Source organism: Numida meleagris, chromosome 1 (genome assembly GCF_002078875.1).
Source record: "Numida meleagris isolate 19003 breed g44 Domestic line chromosome 1, NumMel1.0, whole genome shotgun sequence".
NCBI classification, from domain to species: Eukaryota; Metazoa; Chordata; class Aves; order Galliformes; family Numididae; genus Numida; species Numida meleagris.
This window is the reverse complement of record NC_034409.1, coordinates 169,073,191-169,093,758: the sequence shown is the minus strand read 5'-3', so window position 1 is coordinate 169,093,758 and position 20,568 is coordinate 169,073,191. Positions and strand designations below refer to the sequence as shown.

At 43.2% G+C, this 20,568-nt stretch overlaps 1 protein-coding gene across 3 annotated transcripts in view; it reads right to left on the bottom strand.

Annotated features, from left to right (window-relative positions):
- Positions 11,897 to 20,568, bottom strand: part of PROSER1 (proline and serine rich 1) — a 21,390-nt gene continuing 12,718 nt past the window's right edge. For 2 of the 3 annotated variants that reach the window (XM_021377248.1, XM_021377268.1), the window contains 3 exons: positions 17,201 to 18,965; positions 16,388 to 16,535; positions 11,897 to 15,052 (listed from right to left, as the gene is read on the bottom strand). In XM_021377248.1, the coding sequence (XP_021232923.1) occupies positions 14,930 to 15,052; positions 16,388 to 16,535; positions 17,201 to 18,965 (2,036 nt within the window). In that variant the 3' untranslated portion in view covers positions 11,897 to 14,929. The remainder of the gene's footprint in view (positions 15,053 to 16,387; positions 16,536 to 17,200; positions 18,966 to 20,568) is intronic. The other variant, XM_021377259.1, reaches the window with a different exon arrangement.

Here is a 20,568-nt window from a genome sequence, read left to right as displayed (position 1 = left end):
TGGTATCAGTTGCCTTGCTTGAAGAGAGCACTAGGTGCTCTTCACGCAAGTCCAACCACATTAAGTTTCCTTTTGGGGCTGAAAATCCCCAGCATTCCTCATTTACTCACATTGTTCCCTTTCCTCCTCGTCCCCCTACATACCAAAAACTGGACATTTTAGTCCCTGGGGTCATTTTCCTGGAAGGTAAATGCTGAAGCATGGTGGCAGTGCAGTAGGAGGTAATTTGCCCTGTCACTTGCAGTGGCAGATTATGGATTTTCATCTCCAGCCCATAAGGGAGACTTACAACAAATGCCTGGTTTCAGATGTATTCTTTTTGTTTGGATTTTATTGAGAAAAAGATAACCACACACAAAAAGATGAGGCTTACCAATTAGATGTTCTGTGTTGTTTTTCTTGGGTGTCTGCCCTGTGGGATCCATCTCATTCCAGGGAAGTTCTGATCCCCTCACAGACAGGACAGCAACATACCTTGACACAGTGCAGCGCCCATGCCATGCACCAAAGAGGGAAGCAAAGAGAGAGAAGGAGAAATCCCCACTTGTACGGGAGTCCTCTGGGAGTCAGTTACTCTGGTGAGGAGGGCATGTTTACCAAAACAAAGACCTGTGGATCACCATTGCCTCTGATGTAATTCCATGGTCTTCTGTGGCAGGCTTGTGGCTGGGGATGCACGTGGCTCAGCTGGTTTTACACCGTTACAAAATCCCACAACAAATGAGATCAGTCTCAATTTGCAACACCGTAAGAGAGCATTTATTCAATTAAGCAAGCGGCAAAGTGGGCAAAGTGAGCAAAACAGCGCTGGGCAGCCGGGGAGTCAGCGCTCTGCCAACGGCTCACAATCTAAGCGGGGTTTGAGTCCTTTCTTTATGCAGTCCTTATCTCCTCTGTACGTGGCCCTTCCGGTGTACTCTGCCTTGCTGCTGCGTCTGCGCGGGCTGTTGCTAGGGGGTCGAGATCTGCTTCCTGGTGGTCGCTGGGATGAGGGTTCCTAGTTATCTTCACTGCTTTCAGCCGCTCACGTGTTTGAACCATGCACAGCCAGCAAGGTCGTGGTTTTTTGGTTCCCGTTGTTGCAACACTGTTTATGTTACCAGATGTCCTGACAAGGGGGGGGGCTTTTACAAAGCAAACCTTGAGTTTCAATTTGATTAACAAACCTCACCCTTTTATTTATTACAATTCCCCCTTTTCTATTTTATCCTGATTTTGTTCATCAGATCGCTGTATTGCTTCCCTAGCTCTCTGGAGAACTGGTTCATTCTCTTCTTTGTCATTTATCTTTTCGTACTGATTCCTTAATAACATTAAATGGGCTGCCTCTAATCGTCCTTTCACAATGTCAATTAGTTTATTAAAAATACATGGCCCAAAAAGTTAATCCAAGAACTAATAGGATAAGTGGTCCTGCTATAGTAGAGATTAATGTGGTTAGCCAAGGAGAATAATTAAACATGGATTCATACCAACTTTGTTGCATTTCTCTCTCCTTTTTTCCTTTTTCCAGCCCTTCCCGTAGCTTGGTCATTGTATCTCTCACGATCCCAGTGTGATCAGCATACACACAGCATTCCTCCCTAAGCACAGCACACAGTCCCTCCTGCTGTAGAAACATGAGGTCCAACCCACGCCTATTCTGTGGGACTACTACTGATAGTGACCAAACGGATTTTTCTAATGCCGTGATCGATTTCTCAGTTCTCACCAGGTCCCCATCTACTGCAACCCTGAGGGATTGAAATTTTTGATTCTGCTGGACTAGGGAGGTGATTCCAGTACCAGCCCCTGCTGCACCCACAACCATTAGAGTGGCTATGGTTAGGGCAGTAAAGGGCTCTCTCTTTTGTAAATGATGTTCCTGAACTGTTTGGTAATCGTATATGAAATTCCCAGGGTGGTATATAATCCTAGGGACCACAGCTACTTGTATACAATAGTCCTTGCTTTCGTTAAATACTTTAAGCGCCATACGGGGTGTAATGCCAATATCAGAACAGACCCACTTAGCTTTACTAGTAGGTAGTAGCCATTCGGCTAGCTTCTTCCCCGTTAAATTGATTGTTGTGTTGCATAGGTGCTGTTTTTCAGTTGGGATTGTTTCTACACACCTCTCCTTTCCTGATACTTGGGACAAGGTAATCCCTTGCTTGGTACCTGTCTCCTTATTCCAGAGACACTCGGCCGGGTTGGTTCCATTTATTCGTCGGGGTTTCAGATCGATTCCTATAGCTTCGTAAAATGGAGACCTGATATCATAGCACAGCCAGCAATGCTCAGTGATATTAGGGTTAGTGGTATTTAATACTTGGAAGCTGGCCTGCAGTAAGTTCCACAGAGGGTTTTCCTCTCCTTCCTTAAGGAAGGGCTGTTGTGTGAGTATTTCTGTTGGAAGTCGTGTTATTCTCTTCTCTCACCTTAGTCTCTAAGGAAGTTTCTAAGGATTCTGAGAGTACTAGGTTTGGTCCCACAGCCTGATGTTCATGAGGTACCGATTCTTTCTTTATTACTATTATTCCTCCCCTGTCAGCTCCAGGTTCTCTATATCTAATTCCCCAGGCCTTTCCTATTATCCATCCGGGGTCATCAGGGTTTGTAATGTTGATATACAGGAACGAGCAATTTCCAGGGGCTACAGTTCCTCCAGACCAATCTCGTGTGGGGGCTGTGCATCCGTGTGGTCCCCATCCAACATCCAAAAACTTATCTTTCCCACCCCCTGGGTTCCAATCTGATGCTATTGTCTCACATCCCCAGTAAGCACAATAATAGTGTCCTGGGTAATTGCAGTAGGATTTTCCAGGGTTCGAGCTGGGGCAGAAATAATATCCTATCTTATTCAGGCAAGGGCTGATAGGGGCAAGCTGACATAATGTCGTCTTAAAACTTGGGGCCCCTGGAGTGACTGTACTCGTCACTTCCCTCTGGGAGTCTAGCTGATATATAGACCATTTAAAGGGTTGATGCAGGTTTCCCTGAACGGGCCAAATAATCCGACCCCATATCCACAGGTGTATCATAACAATTAAGGATGCTGGTGGGAATCTGCTAAGGTTTGCTAAATGCCAATTCCTTTTTACCCAAGTCCAGGTGGGGTTCACCTCTGCCCTTTTAAGAGATCCATGTGGTCTCTTTCTTTTATATGTTGTCATTTTGGAGTTCCATCTCTGCACGTCTCTGCCTCCTCTGCCTACTCTGTTGCCTAGAGCAGCAGGGTTTTCCATCTTCTCGGCAGCAGTCGTGTAGGCTAGGACCTCTAGTGCTCCTCTCCTTCTGGCGAAGCTTAAAGGCCTCCCAATGTTTAGGCTTTTACTTGAGGAGCTTGGCACAAGATATAGGGAATCTGGGACCAACACAGCGTATTTATGATCTCAATGTTAGGTTCGTCAGTATGACCCCACTGTTCCTCGGGGTGTATTCCCTGAACCAGTATGGTCCACCACTCCTTGGACCCTTTGGCAATATGTCCAGTAACTACTCCCACCCTTAGGGCCTGCTTGGACAATTTAATACCCTTTCTATAGCATTGGTTACAGATATCTCCAGGGGAGTATCCGTTAATACAGTGAGTCCACCAGCTATCCTTACACAGGTAACACTTAAAACATACAAAAGGGAAACAGATACAGTTTGGGATTTTACAGAAAATATGAAGTTATATTGGGTTACTCATCTAGCTCCTTTGTTCTCTTTAGAGTGAGCTTTAGTCCTTCAGGTGGTCCAGCCACTTTCCACTCCACTGGCTTTCGGAAGGCTTTTATTCTGGATACATGTGTCCATCCACGTTCAGCAGTGCGGATAGCCGTTTCTGTTGTGAGAAAGACAAGAAAGGGTCCCTCCCAACGAGGGGTAAGAGATGACTCCTTCCAATTCTTTATTAGTATTTGATCTCCTGGTTTTATGGAGTGCATACTGATTTCTAAAGGGGGTTGCTGCACCACCTTCTTACACAACCCTTCTCTTCTAGACATGAGCTTTATCACATAAGGTTGCAGATTTTTGTCCTCTAGCATAGGGTGATCTGCGGGCACGTCAATGTTACAAGGCATTCCATATAACATCTCGAAGGGTGAGAGTCCAGTATCAGTGCAGGGTTGAGTTCTAACATTTAAGAGGGCTAAGGGCAGGCACTTCACCCATGATAATTTTGTTTCTAACATTTATTTTGTAAGTTGTTTCTTAATCTCCCCATTCATTCTCTCTACCTTTCCTGAGCTTTGGGGATTCTACGGTGTGTGATACTCCCATTTAGTGCCCACTAGTGCTGTCGCCTCTAGTACTGTCTTTGAAGTGAAATGGGGTCCCCCATCCGAGTCTATCACTTCAGTGACACCGTATCAGGGAATTATTTCCTCAAATAGGGTTTTAACTACCATACGTGCAGTTGCTCTAGCGGTGGGGAATGCCTCGATGAAGTAGGTAAGATGGTCTATTATAACAAGCAGATACTTATGCCTCCCGACCTTCGGGAGCTCGGTGAAATCTACCTGTATTCGCGCAAACGGCCTGTAAGCCATTTCCCTACCCCTAGGTATTTTCTCCCTCAATTGGTGTTTGTTAATTTTCTGACAGGTTGGGCGCTCCCCGACAATTCTCTTAGCTACATTGTAAGCTCCTATACACATAAAATTTATTGCAAAATGGTCATATAATGCTTGTACCCCCCAATGCATTTTGCATTTATCATGATACCTCCTCATTACCCTGAGTGCAACGGCTTTGGGTAGTATTTCTCTCCCATCGGGCAGCTTCCATTTCCCATTCTCTTCTTTTATCCCCATTTGTTGTAATTTCTCTTTTTCCTGATTTGTGAACCGAAGTCCAGGTTCTTGAGGAGTAGTATCTGTGCTTGCCAGTTTAACTTTTAAAGGCATCAGGGCGGCCCTCTTTGCTTCCTCGTCTACCAAATTATTTCCCCTTATTTTGGGGTCTAATGTCCTCTGATGTACCTTTACATGAACAACTGCTATTTTCTCAGGTCCTCTGAGGGCCTCCAGGGTCTGTGATATCAGTGCCTCATGGACCAATCCTTTCCCTTGGGAGTTTATAAATCCTCTTTCCTCCCAAATTTTCCCAAACGTATGGACCACTCCATAAGCATATCTAGAATCTGTGTGTAAATAGTTCCAATTTTTCCTTTCAGTAACTGGAGGGCTTTTAGGACTCCAAAGAGTTCACACGCTTGCACAGACCAACTGGGGTTTAGGGACCCTGAGTCCAATACTTTCATGTTTAGCCCATTTATTATGGCATACCCTGATCTTCGTTTCCCCTCCAGGATTCTTGAGGACCCATGTACAAACAACTTCTCCCCTTTGTCTAACTCCTCTTCTTCTAGGTCAGGCCTAATTTTCACCTGATTTTCTATAGTCCGTAAAGAGTCATGGGTGAGTCCTTTCACTGGTGCCCCATATAAAAATTGTGCCAGGTTCTGGAGGGTGGTGGTTTCTATTTCTAACTTTGGGGAATTGATCAAAATCCCTTCATATTTTAAAAGTCTTGCATCAGCGATCCATTTATCTGCTTTCTGTTGTAAAACTCCCCTAATGTTGTGAGGGGTATACACTTTCAACTGTCCCCCATAAGTAATTTTGTTAGCTTCCTCTATCAATAGGGCTACTGCCACTATTGCCTGTAGATATGTGAGCCATCCTCGGCTCACAGGATCTAATAATTTGGAGATATATCCCCCAGGTTTCTTTTTCCCTGCCCATTCTTAGGTCAGGACCCCAAAAGCAGTACCCTCTTCTGTGTTTACAAATAAATGAAATGGCCTTTTTACATCTGGTAAGCTAAAGACTGGTGCATTCACCAGATCACTCTTGAGGCCCTCCAGCTGTTCTTCATCCTCCCGGGTCCACTTCATTAATCCATCCTTAGTTAATTTTTGATACAAGAATTTTGTTTTCCTGCTAAAATTCTCAATCCATTGTCGGCAATATCCTAATAACCCTAACAGCTGTCTTATATGTCTTTTACCCTTAGGGGTTTGCAAGGATAGAATCCCGTTCACTCTCTCGGGGTCTAACTTGTTACTTCCCTTACTGATCCAGTGTCCTAAATATTTTACTTCTTCTCCTGCAAACTGCAACTTTGATTTAGAGACCTTCAATCCCTGCAAACTTAGAAAATTCAGTAGTTTTGTACTCTCCTTTTTAACAGATTCCTGGGTGTCTCCTGCCAATAGTAAATTGTCTACATACTGGACAAGGGTAATTCCATCTCCCAGGCTGCAATCTTGGAGAATTTGTTCTAAGGCCTGACCAAATAAATTGGGAGATTCTGTAAATCCTTGGGGGAGAAATGTCCATCTTAATTGTTGTTTCCTATGGGTGTCTGGGTCCTCCCATTCGAATGCAAAATAGTCCCTACATTCTTTCTTTAAGGGACAGGCCCAGAATGCGTCTTTCAAATCTATGACGCTGTACCACTTATTTTCTGGGCTTAGTTGTCTTAATAGAGTATGTCGTTGGCTACTACAGGAAATCTGGCTACCGTTCGCTTGTTTATGTCCCGGAGGTCATGGACCAATCTATAACTCCCATCGGGTTTTCTCACAGGTAGTATGGGGGTGTTGAATGGGGACATACAGGGCTCAAGGAGGCCCTTCCTTAATAGCCTCTCAATCTCGGGTTTTAGTCCCTGTCTTCCCTCTTGGGATAGTGGGTACTGCTTAATCCTGATAGGTACCTCAGGATCCTTGATGGTTGCTTCAAAGGGAGTAATGTCTAGTTTCCCTATAGTTTCTGGGGTGTACCAAACTTCTGGGTTGATCTTTTCCTCATCCTGAACTGTAAGGGCACCTATTTTTACCTTTAATTCTTTTCCTTCTACCTCTAAATTTATTCCTAGGTCAATGATTAAATCTCTTCCCAATAAATTGTAGTCTGCCTCAGGGACTAACAAAAAGGATTGAATGCCATATTTACATGTGGATTCTATTTCTACATGTTTAATAACTGGAACTCTGAAGGGTTCTCCCTTTGGTCCTACTACATTGATACTTTCGGATGATATTCTACAGCCAGGACATAGTGCCTGAATAGTCGATCTTTCTGCCCCCCTTTCTACAAGGAACACCACCTCCTGTCGCTGAGGACCCACTTTTAGTTTTATCAAGGGCTCTGCTCCTTCTGGGGTCCTCAGCACATAGAGCCCCTGACCCCTCTAATCTTCTAAGAACATTTTCTCATCCTGTATTCGCTTCCTACAATCTTTCTTCAAGTGACCTCTCTTTTTGCAATAGAAGCATTCCCTCACTTCCTTCCCCATTTCCACCCTTTCAGTGTTTATCTGTCTAGTGGGTGGCTTCTCGGTCCTTCTCCCGGTTTGTTTCCTTATTGCACTTTACTTTATTGCACTAACTCCCTTTAGTCCCTCTCTTACTGCAGCTACCAAAAGTCGAGTTTGTTTTCTCTGACTTTCCTCCTCTCTTCTAATAAATACCTTCTGAGCTTCTCTCAGCAACTTGTCTATCGGTCTCTCTTGCCAATCGTCTATTTTCTCTAATTTCCTACAGATGTCCACCCAAGATGTTGCTACAAACTGTGTTTTCAGCAGGGTTTGACCTGCCGGGGTAGAGGGGTCTATTCCAGAATATAATTGGAGGCTTTTCCTTAGTCTCTCCAGCCACATAGTGGGACTTTCATCCTTCTGTTGTTCCTCCTTAAATGCTCTACTGATATTTTGTCCCCTAGGCACTGCCTCCTTAATTCCTTGAATGATAATACACCTCAGGTCGGCCATATTAGTCTGATCTCGCTCTTCTTGATTATTCCAGTTTGGACTCAATAGTGGCCACTTCTGGTCAGCCGCAGGTCCAGCCACATACTGTCGGTCCCACAGTCTCATTCCTGCTCTCCTGATCATGTGCCTCTCCTCTGCGGTGAACAGTATTTTCAGGATTGCTTGTATTTCGTCCCAGGTATACAAGTTGGGACCCAGAAATTGGTCTAATCTCTCAGAGACCCCTTTGGGGTCTTCTAGAAGGCTCCCCATCTCCTTTTTAAATTCCCTCACATCAGCAGTATTAAGTGGGACTGCCACATATCCCGCTCTTGGGGCTGTGGCGCCTGCACCTGGGACTAAGACTTCCTGAAGTGGATATAACCTCTCCTTTCCCTGATCACACATCTGAGCACTCCTCCTGAGCGGGGGAGATCCTTGTTGCAGAGGGGGCTCCTCATTAAGAGGAGGGGGCTCCTGTTCTTGAGGGACATACGGAGGGGGCCGTAGGTACTCCTCCTCCTCAGATTTTCGTCTCCCCTTTTCCTTCAAGCTGAATAGAAAGGCCTGTTCTTGTGGTTGTATAATCCAAAGGGCTGCATACTCAGGCTCCTCGGGATCTATTTGGGGTCTGCTGTTTACCCAGAGATTCAACTGTTGGCACACCCAATCTTCAAACGAGCCAAATTCTGGCCATATTATATGGGGATCCCGTAAGGACTTCCCTCCCCAAACTTCAACGCAATAATATACCATTTGTTCTTTACTTTTTCCTTTCCTACGGGGGGAATCTTTCCAATATCTGATCATGAGCCCCAGCGGACTTTCTGGCGGTATGTCGGGCAACCTTTCCTTACCACCCATGGGAGTATGGGGCTTGCTCTTCCCCATCCATCTTCTGGAGTGCCTTCTTTCACACACACACACGCGCCCCTTGGTCGTGGCTCACTCCCTCGCAGGTTACGAGAACCACACTACTGAAGGGTCCACTCCCACTTGGCCACTCGGAGACCTCTCACACATGCGCACTCCAGGATACCCAACCCCGACCGGACGGATACACGCAATACTTACTCAATTACTCCTTTTGGAGGGGTTCGGAGGTCCAGTAGTTGCAGTGGGGCCCCCCCTCGGTCAGGGCTACCCGCAGCTGCGGGAAAGGCGCCTCCCGTCCCAGGGAAACCTCCGCAGCAAGGGATCTGGATCCGGCTGGGCAGCCGGGGAGTCAGCGCTCCGCCAACAGCTCACAATGTAAGCGGGGTTTGAGTCCTTTCTTTATGCAGTCCTTATCTCCTGTGTACATAGCCCTTCCGGTGTACTCTGCCTTGCTGCTGCGTCTGCGCGGGCTGTTGCTAGGGGGTCGAGATCTGCCTCCTGGTGGTCGCTGGGATGAGGGTTCCTAGTTATCTTCACTGCTTTCAGCCGCTCACGTGTTTGAACCATGCACAGCCAGCAAGGTCGTGGTTTTCTGGTTCCCGTTGTTGCAACACTGTTTATGTCACCAGATGTCCTGACAAGGGGGGGGGGGGCTTTTACAAAGCAAACCTTGAGTTTCGATTTGATTAACAAACCTCACCCTTTTATTTATTACATACACCATACAGTATCCAGACTGGAAATTATTTCTGTGAATCACAGAAATATTTATCAGTGGAGATAAAAACCAAAACAAAACAGAGAAGAAATCTAGTGCGCATGGATTGAGTAGTGCTGTTCTGCTGCACACTTCTTAGAAGGCAAAGTGCCTGTGCTACGTGGAATATGTCTGCAAACATTTCTTGATACTTTACATTTACATTTCACCTCCAAAGTCTTAACATTTTTTTTTCTCCAAATAAGAGTTTTCTTTCATTTCTAAATCTTTCAATACTGGCATCAAATGAAGTAACTGTGACAAGCAGAAATGGTTTCAAACTAAAAGGGGGGACATCTAGTCTGGACATAAGAGGTTTTTACAATAGAGGTGGTGAGGCACTGGCATAGGCTGCTCAGAGAGGTGGTGGATCCCACATCCCTAGAGACACCAAACGTCAGGCTGGATGGGGCTCTGAGCACCTGATGGAGCTGTAGGTGTCCCTGTTCACTGCAGGGGAGTTGCACTAGATGGCCTTTAGGGGTCCCTTCCAACTCTAATGAATGATTCTGTGATAATTGTAGCATAGCATTTTAGGCTAAGCTATATTGGAAGACTGCAGCAGCAGAGAACAGCCTTCTCAAAGGACACAAAACTGCTGTTTGAGAAAAAAAAACAAGGTGTGTTTTTTCGTATGTAGTCTATGACTTTGACATACAGCTGCATTAATTCTATGGCTGTTTTCTGTGGGCATCCATCACCTCAAGCATCTTGAGAGATCTGGTTCCAGCTTCATTTCACACCAGGCTTCGTCTGTGTCAATAACCCATCTGGGACCAATGTGGTTACTCAACATTGATTGCTCCCCAGAGAAGTCTCCAGCTTCACAAGAGTGGAACCTACCCTCCCTGAATGGATGTTTTAAGTTACAGTGGAAACCATAAGCACAGCTTGTAAAACTGGGATTCACATGTTTATCTTACCATTCTCCCCAGTGTCACAATACCTATATGAAGTCATTTGTTGCACTTCCCCAATGATTTGGCCTCTCAGCTGTAAGATGAAACCTGTTCATGACAGATGCCTACTAACAGGACAGCAGGTAAAAGAAATATGTGCCCTTAATTATTTCAGAAAGGAAAATCTAACATGCAAAACTACCTTATTATTATTATTATATTTTGAAGTAACTGTTTTATGGTAAATAACTTCATTTATTACAGGCCACTTGAATACGTCGATCTACATAGCTGCTTACACCATGAGACAGATGAGCAAAATATTCAAATCTAACAGAAATAATTGCTCCCTGTTGTTCACTGAAAAGTCCCTGAGGTGCTTGTAAATACAACCCCCGAAGGTGACCAAAGCAGATTGTGTGTTTCTTTGATGTACAGGAACATCATTGTATTACTTTCTGTGTTAACTTCACTTGCACTTTCTCTGTTTCAAAAATTTGAAGTTGAAGGTAGGGCAATCTTAATCATTTCTCCTTGGGCTACGCTGGGAATGCGGACACACAGCCACTAGCCCTCATGTCTCCACCTGTAAAACACCTGAGCACTCAAGCAGCCTCCAAGATGCAAGTTCACTAGTGCTGAACAGCCTGGTACAGTAGCACAAAGCAAAACAGCTCAAGTCCAACACCACTTTAGCACAGCTTACTGACTTGGATGCAGCATTAGGTGAATGTGGTCCTGGTGGGTGGCTCTTCCAGTACTTCTGCAATGTGTGGTGATACAGCTAGTGCCTTTAACTTCTATTCCTGAACCAGCACAAAGGCTTGAGTCAGACACGATGATCTGGGGCTTACCTGTAAGCATTCTATTCTCCAACATTTCTCTGCACCAACGCTGCATTAGCAGGATGCGACCAGTTCTTTACAGTCCAAAGTTTCCATTTGCTCCACTTATCCCATCATCCAGTTGATGTGACATTTGTATGACATGAGATTTGTATATAACATAGTTGTAAGTTTCAGTTTGCTTCTCTCCTATCTTTTTAGGCCCATCTTTCCCTCACATGCACTGGGCTCTGGCCACCCTTTAAATATTTCTCAACCTATTCCCTTCCTGCCTCTGAGTTCTGTCCCCCCTACCCCCTAGAACAGACAGTAGCCTTTTTGCTTTGGCTTCTCATTCGTCTCCCTCAGAACAAAATTTAGAAGGGTCAGAACATTGAGGAGATTACCAGTAACATCTTGCTACTTGTAGGAACATCACCATATCGCTCCTCCTCCTCTCATGTGAAAATGCTGTCAGCTTTCTAGAACAGAGGATGGTGAGATGACAGGAAGGTGTTGGCACCTTTGGCTACACTTTGCGAGACCATGAGTAAATATGAGATAGAATCAATCAAACGGGTTCCCTCCATCCCAACCAAGAGAAGCAGACAACTGGAACAAAATTAAGAATGCTCATATCATGGAGAGTTTCCTTCCAGGCCCAGTCAAGCTCACATCACTCCATGCCAAGTCAGAGGAAGAAGATGACAAAATAATTGCTCTGTTTCTCTCACATTTAGTAGAGCTGCAATTAATGCACTTGAAAGAAACAGTGAAACTTATATTTGCAAAAACTGTCCCAATAGGTTCTCTTTGTTGTTCTGAATAAAGATTTTATTTCAAATAACATTTCACTGCACCTGACTTTGTAGTCTCTCAGCATAGCTGAAATACAGCAGTAACCAGCAACTGAACAATCAAACCATAATTAGTCCAGACTTGAGTCACACAGCAACAGTCCTTTCCAAAGACAATCTCAGTGTTCGATCTGGCATCGTTTGCCTCAGGAGCAGACTTTTCCCTGGCTCTTTAAAAATGCTCAAGTAAGTATGAAAGAGCTCAGGACAAATCACCCCCTTCAGAAATTCCGTGGCTGGGTCACAGGAGTTTGCTTCAAGCTCTAATGCAGAACACTGACTTTATTCCTGAGGAGAAAAATTAATAAAAAACAATTTTACATCAGGAGAGACTTTTAATGAATTGAAACTTACCTTAATGCTAACCACTGAAAAGTTCCATTTACAATGTCCTACTCAATATGATTCAGTAAAAAACAGAAAGCCCATTCTAGAGAGAAACTGCTGATAGTTGAATGCTTCTTAACCAGTTTGTGTACTTGTCTGACACTGATGACAAGCTTCTATCTGACACGACACCAACTGTGCATGAAAGACTCTTTTCTCGGTAAAGGACGTTTCCCAGTAAGTAGGCTCCACTTATGAAGCACAGTAGGAAATTCACTAGTTCTCACCTGGTATAATTTGGAGAAACAAAGCTTCGTGGTCTCTCAGGTACCTTTGAGATCTCTCAAGTTCAAAGAAGAAAAAACTCACCACAAACACTTAATCCATAACCACTCAATTCACGCCTCCAAAAACTGACACACAGACTACTTACATTTTGATAAAACACTGCATAATGGCTGATGTTTGACATCTGATTTTGACTACAAGGTAAACCGAGTTAACTTAAGCTTTTTATTTGATTGCTTGGTTGGTTGGGATACTAGGGCTCAAACCGGAGATCAAACTTAGCACCTCAGTAAGGTTACAAAGTGATTACTGATTCTGAACAACAAGTATATTCAAATCTGCAGGATGAAAGACAATTACTTCTTGACGAGATACCTATATTTTTATTTTCTCCTTCTCCAACTGGTCTAGAAATCTAGAAAGCACTGCTCATAAAAAGAATGAGTAGTACTGAAAGATGGCTGAGATTTTTTCCACAGATTTCTTGAGTCAAGAGGTAAGGCATTGGTTTTAAAACAAGTTCAAAGTAGAGAATCATTAGAAATCAACTGCTTTCACAAAATAAAAAATGTGAAGGTGCAACATACTTTAAGGTAATATGTAAATTTGATTATAAAAATGCAAGACGACCCCAATGCTGACAAAGTATCTAGGACACTATTTAAATTTTCTACCTAAACGACACTTCATAGAGTACTTCTATTATCACTCTTTAGGAAACGTATTTTATAATTCTATAAATAATTCTGCGTCATAAAAACCAGCATAAGTAGGATCGAGCATTAGGAAGTGTCTTAGTAAAAACAAGTTTATTCATCTATATTCTAAGCAAATAGGTAAATAGTCAGCAAAGCCTTTTTGCCATGACTGTAAACTTTTTATTTAAAAAAACTGTGTTAAAAACCAGTACAGGAATTTCCATTAATGTTCTAAAAAAGTTTGTTCACATCTTGAAAGAAAATACATTAGCAACATCTCCCAGCAGAATTCATCTTTAAAAAAGTAAAACTCTAGGTGCAGAGCTTTTCTACAGTATAGTATCCTCTACGTTTTAATTTAACCACAGGATTGAATATCATTCATCTCTGTTGACACGATCAAGAGTTTACCTTAAATAGATGATATCCAATGATGTGTTACACATTGCCACAGGTACTAACATTATTAGAGGAGTGCACAACTGAATTTCACTAACAAAGCAAGACCTTTCTACATACTGCATCGTAACCCTTCCTAACCAATACAGTTAATTTAGCTATATGCCTTTAAAATCATGTACGTTTTCCAAGGAAAAATACTAAAAATCCCATGGTCCAAATTCTGCTCCCACTTATATTCACAGGATAACTCGTAAGCACCATCACATTGTGGTTTACAGCCAACAAAATAAAACCAGTGGGTCTGTAAATATAAGGGAAAGAAGAACTTGACACATGTCTGTAAACATTCACAAAAGTCTGCAGTCAAAAGTGCCAGATAGGCAGCCTATCCGCAGTACAATTATTTCATTCACAGAGAGGTGTGGGGGCAGGGAAAATGTTACGGAACACTATTTTAGATGCAAATTCAAAGGCTTTTTACGGACTTCGGAAAGACATATTTCCAGCTAGCTAAACCATACTCCCACTCCCACTCCTACTCCAGCAGGACATAACCCACTTCTATCCCAACACAGTATCATTTCCTAGTTCTCTTGTCCTGATGCTGACAGAGTACTCAATTTAGCAGCAAGCCCGTGACAATAATTCGAAGCGTAAAAATACTCCCAAGTCCCTCTGATCTAGTCTCCCCTTACCATACTACTGATGCTAGCAGGAGATCCTCAGACATACAGGTAGAAGGTCTGAAGAACCATAAACTGATCTTGATCTATGCACACACAGCGGTGTGCATCTAGAATAAAGATCGTCTACAGCTTTAAGTATCTAATTTCATTCTAGATCTTATTCTATATTAACCACATATACCATACAAAACGTAACAGAAGAATAGGTGCTTATACACACAATGAAGTATACTTGTTCTCCCCATTCGGTTTGTTAGCCAATTGCTCTATTTACACGAACGCCTGTTTGAATGTTCCTGATCCTGTACGAAACCAAACATTCTGATTTATAAACTACAAGGAGAGTCAGGGATGCTCAGCAACTTGCAGGATCAGACCCTGAATCGATAAAACGCAATCACAAATAAAGTTTGATGTCTGATACAATTGCCTGGAATCATTTTATCCTCACAGTTCCCCCTCCTTCCCCAGTTCAGACCATGCTCCCACTCAAGCAGAGCGCTCTCACTAAAGTGGAGTCAGCCTTCAAAGTGAATAGGATCAGGCTCTGTCAAGCAACCACTGCAGTCTTTAAAAATGTCTGGTATTTATTGCCATCCACTCTGGGGCAGACTTGTCTGCAATGAAAATGGTGTTCCTGGTGTTGATGGATAGTTAGCAAAACCTTCAGGCTGAGCTGTATAGTTCTCCAGAGCAGAAGCAGAATGTGCCTTCAAGGAAGAGAAGAAGTTAGGAAACAGCACAGATAAAAACAAACAAATAAAAACCTAAATCAAGCAAAATTTCAGCCACAATACCAATCCCACTCAAGCCATAACAGCAATTACTTGAAGTATCATTTGAAGTACGCAAAGAATGAAGATGAGCAATGCTGCTATATGCATGTGTTAAACTGCAGTGCAATTATTGCTCCGAAATACCAGAAAGTGAGAAAGCAGCTGGATTAACAGGAAAAATGAAGAAGCATTATTGGCATTTATTTTCCAGCGTTGGAAGCCACAGCTGATTTGGAAGGCATAGCTTAATCAGGAGCTGCAGCATTTCACTGACTTTGAGCCTTCTTCATCTACATTGCTCCAGTAGCTAAGTGCTCATTTCAGTGACTGGAACTTGTAAACAAGAAAAACATTTCCCCAAAGCATCCTCAGTATGTGGATATCCACAGAATAATTTCCTGAGCTACAAAAACATGGTTGAGATTAAGTAATTTGCTTGTTTTGATCCATTTCCCCTGCTATTTAAGAGGTATCTGACAGTGTTTTGCACATTAAACAGTATTAGACGTATGCTCCATCTCAAAAATTCATTTGTCACAGAACAGAGAAATCAATAACTCAAGACTCTTTACTGCCTGTTCTAGAATTTTGGATGCAAGAACAAAATCCTGCCAGAATCCTTAAACTGTACAGAAGTCCTTTTTAACAGAAGACAAATTAAACACCTAAATTATCAAATACAAACTCTGACGATAGCTTCAGTTAGCCTCTATAGGTTGATGACTGCAACAAGCTGTTTCACAAACGAGAGAGATGATGAAGCTACACATTACCTAAAGCCACCTCAAGCTTATATTATAGGGAACTATCAACACAAAGGCACAGCAACAAAGTCAATAAAATTTGCTGGAGGATGCAGAGAGGCACATAAATAAAGCACTTTTCCACAGAAACCTTTAAGTATTAAAATGTCAGACTGGAACTGAGTGCAGATTTTGCAACCACGTGGTCAGCTCACTAGGTTTAAAACAAATCTTACAAAAAAGTTACGTGCTTGCCTTTTCTTTTTTCTTTCACTCCTCATTCTGCATAGTTTTCAAAAAGGGTTTCATTACATTCATGACTTTCAGAAGCACTGTACATTGATGATCACCCCACACCTCCAGTAAGAAATTCATCTGAGTTGTTCTTTACCATTATTATCCTTGTGATCAGTTCTCAAACAGGTTACAGGTTCACTTACTTAAAATAATCCCAAGAAGTTAACACCCAAGTACATATTGTAGCAGTTACTGGAGGCAGAACAGTGTTAGCAAATGGGTACCTTACCTGTAGCAGTGCTGACTGTGCAGCCGCACTATGCTGCAGTTCCTGTAAGGAAGACTGTGCGGCACTTTGGGGAAAGCCAGGGATACCGGGGAGAGATAAAAGCCCAGGAAAAACTGCATTTCCTGGTGTCTGCAGTCCAGAAGTCAAGCTGAAAGAAATCAAGATGTGGTTGTTATTTGCAACAGTGGTATCGCATTTTATCCTATCTTTCGCTCTACATAAAATTGTATCTATATAAATGAGAAAAGCATCTCTTTATCTAAACTTCACGAAGGCCAGAATTTGCAAACAGAAGCCCAGTCTCTGCCTACCTAGAAATTATTCATGCACACACAAACCAAGACCACTTGGAACACAATGTACCTAAGAGGGAACTCAGACATTTTTATGCCTTGGTTGTGCCTACAATTCACACACAAAAACTTTATAGACAGAAGTTAATGCTCAGTATTTCCTTAAAACATAGGAACATCTAGGAACACTGTCTGCTGTTATCTGGGTGTGTCAATGGATGCCAGCATGGAATCCATTTGTGTAAAATCCAGGAGGTGCCAAGCATTCTCGTCTGGGAAATGAGATCACTCAGCACCTCGCTGGATTAGCCTGTGGTAACTGGGGCTACTGAGGACAACCTGTTTAGTAAATACCACTCAGTTTCCAAAGACAGGCGGCAATCTACTAGTGAGCTAAGTTTACAAATTAACTGTAATTACTAACTAGGACTGAAAGTAAGGTCTACGCATAAAGTAAAATCAGTGTTTTGCTCAAGAGAAAAAGAAATGGTACCGAGCTCCTTCAGAAACAAAAACATACCCAGCCTGTGCAACAAGTGCAGAGTTGAAGTTTGAGCTAAAGGCCGAGGCAAACCCTGGCAGGACCGGAGCCGGAGATGGGGCTGTGGCAGCTGCCGGCAACGGTGCAACTGCTGCTACTGCAGAGGATGCCTGGAGGCCAGGGAAAGAAGGGAGAGCAGGAGTGACAGAGGGTGTGTTAGAGACAGGAAAACCAGGGAAGGATGGGTTTGATGATCCCAGAGGTCCCTGGGCAACAGAAAAAAGGGAAGGGACAGCACTGGACAAGTTAAGCGAAAAGGGTGGAGCAGAGACTGTTGCTGAGGCGGCGAGTCCTGAGAGTACGGCAGCTGTGGAATTCACATGAGGGGCAGACACAGCTGAAGCAGTAGTAGCCGGAGTAGCTAACAAAGACCCTGGGAGAGTGACGGGTGGCGTAAGTGCTGGATTACCAGTAAAAGCAAAGTTACTGGTTAGAGATGTGAAAGGAGGAAGTCCATTAAATACAGGGGCAATGGGAGCAGTGGAGCCATGTGGGGCGAGGGAAATGGAAGCCAGAGAACTGGAGTTGTTTAGAGGAGCACTCAAAGAGGAGAGACCCGACAGTGCTGGATTCAGGGAACTGGGTAAGCTGACTGGCACTGACGCTGCTGAGGTGTACGCGCGCCCGAGCGCTGAGAGCCCTATAGTGCCATGAGAAGGGCCAGCTGAGTGAGAAGGACCTTTGAAGGCTGAGAGGGTAGGACTCATGGGTTCTGTTTTGATCAGAACTTGTGGGATACTCGTGGCGACTGGGGTTGATGAGAGCTGGTGATCGGGATTAGTAGGGCTTGTGCCATGCAAGAGGGAGGCTGATGAGCCACAGTTGACTGGCATAACTGATGGTGAAGTGGTTAAAGGTGACTGTGCGGGCAATGTCGGAGGAGTGGAACTAGAGTTGGTCACAGATGGGGATGGAAGACCTGGAAAAATGGCCAGGCCGGGCGTGGAGGAACGCTGTGAGGTGGGGGTGGCTGATGGAGTATAACACTTGTTGACAGAGGAAGTGGGAGGGTCAGAGCTTTGATTAGTGAGAGCGGATAAAGAAGCAAGCTCACTTGTCATAGCAGAAGGTAAAGCAGATGAATTGATTAATGAAGTGTCATTTGATGTCAGAAATCCTTTTAAGACAGACAAAATAGGGTTAGGCAAGCTAAGTGAACCAGGAATGGTGGTGGCAGGAGAATTAGCAATTGTTGAGGGAACGGGACTAGAAATCCCTTGGACACTGGGTGGCAAGGACAAAGGGAGTCCAGCAAAAACCGATGACAATGGAGTGGGATTACTAGCTGAAGCAACTGAAGAGGCTGCAGAAAAAGGGAGACCAGCAAATGGTGCAGTAGCAGATGCAAAAGCTTCACTGGGTGCAGGCGTAGCACACGGTGTGGAAGAACCTTGTGGAGCTGGCGTAGCAGAGGGTATAGAAGCCAGCCCAGAGAAAACTGCAGGGATGGGAGTAGAGGTTGCACTGTGTACAGATGTGACAGGAACACCAGGTAATGAAAGGGATTTGATGACCGTAGGGGTTGGGGTGGATGGCTGAGATGTATGGATGGAGGAGGAGACCTGTCCCGGGAAAACAGGAAGGACAGGGGTAGACATGTTCATCCCAGAGATGAGTGGAGTTGCAGGTGCTAATGGATGGCTTATTGCCTTGACAGGTGATGGGGTAGGGACTGGAGTAGCAGCAGGTGTTGAAGGATTAGAACCATGAGGAGTAAAGAGCTGATTCGTTTGTGCAGAAAAAGCTGGAAAGAAACAAAACTGGTAAGAATACTTGAAACTGTCAGAAATGTTTGAAATCAACACAAACACATTTTATACAGCATTTCAAAAAATGAAACACAGGCAACAGCTAACATACAATGTCTGTATATAAACAATCCACACTGGAAACTACAAAAACAAAACAAAAAGGTACGTACAAACACATCACACAAGTTGTACATTATGTAGGCTACTACTTTTCTTCAAAACACTTTGTGACATCTACCATCTCTTCATAATCTCATGCAAGACAGTTCAGATATTCAAGTATACTCTGTAAGAATAGTTAAATGATACAGGTAAACACCTGTATCTATTGGCATTGGATCACCTGGGCTCCTCTGCATTCACTCTCACTGAAGGTCAGAATTTCCTTCAGAATCAGTTAATTCAATGTATCATGATTTCAGAGAAGTTTAGTCAACATCTGAAGAAAGCTGATTTCAGGTGCTGGTATTTTTCTTTCTTTCAAAATCAGGTCATTCTCTTCACTGTGTTTCCTTCACACTTTGATTCTAAGAAGGTACACTTTTAAATTAATGTATCACACTACAGTATTAAACTAACAACGTCACTTGACCTTATCAACAAATATTTCTAGGAGTTGGAAGTCAGGCATCTATAATTGAGGCAAGCACCTGACACTAGGAATATTAATCTGTATCAACCCTACAAAGCAAGTCAAAGAGACATAAGTCAAGCTGGAGGAAAACAAGGAGGCACACTGGGGGGGCTCGGGGCAGAAGCTGTATTTTATGAAGGCTGGCACATCAAGAGCCTTGGTATCTCTACATCTAGTACCCTGTGGAATATGAATGTAATTAATCATTCTTCTCAAAACAACCCTTGTAATTTTAATTTACTTTAAAAATGGTCAGTTAAACTGTAAGCAAATCACTGATGCAAGCAGCCAAACTCATCTCCCATAGGTCCAAAATAGGTTGGATTTCTCTCTCACCCAAATTCTATGCATACACTCTTTAAAATCTCGGACCTAACTTCATGTGATAGACTCCTGTTTTATGCATCTTGAAACTAAGGAGAAAAAGGTTGCAAACAAGCCATTTCCTTTTATATAACCTTTTCCAAAAACCTAAACCCAGACTGCTCTGTTCTGGATTCTGTCTTTTCCTTCATCCTGTTTCCAAGCTGAATACTCTCCTAATGATCACAGTTTTTAATCCAGCAAAGATAATCACCACAGAAACACAGCTGCAACAGAACTCAGAGCTATTACTGAATTTCTCCTCCTAAGAGACTATTTTACTCCTTACAGTGTATTGATTTACCTGTATAAACTACCTTGTAAATACATGCATACTTAAAGGGTATATATGAATAAAGTGATTCTTTGAAATAGCAGCCTGTTTTACCATCCTTGGGCATAGAGGAGAAAAGACAAAATCTATGTGTTTTTTTTCTCTCCAGAAGTTTTTACAGGAGCTAAACTTATCACAATCACGTTATCTGTTTGGGTATTTCTTAATATGCCTGACTCAATACATAACAGATTCTCAGTTAATATTTGTCAAGGCTAACAAAGTGTTATCAAAGCTCTTGTATTAGTAGTTCATCATGGGATTG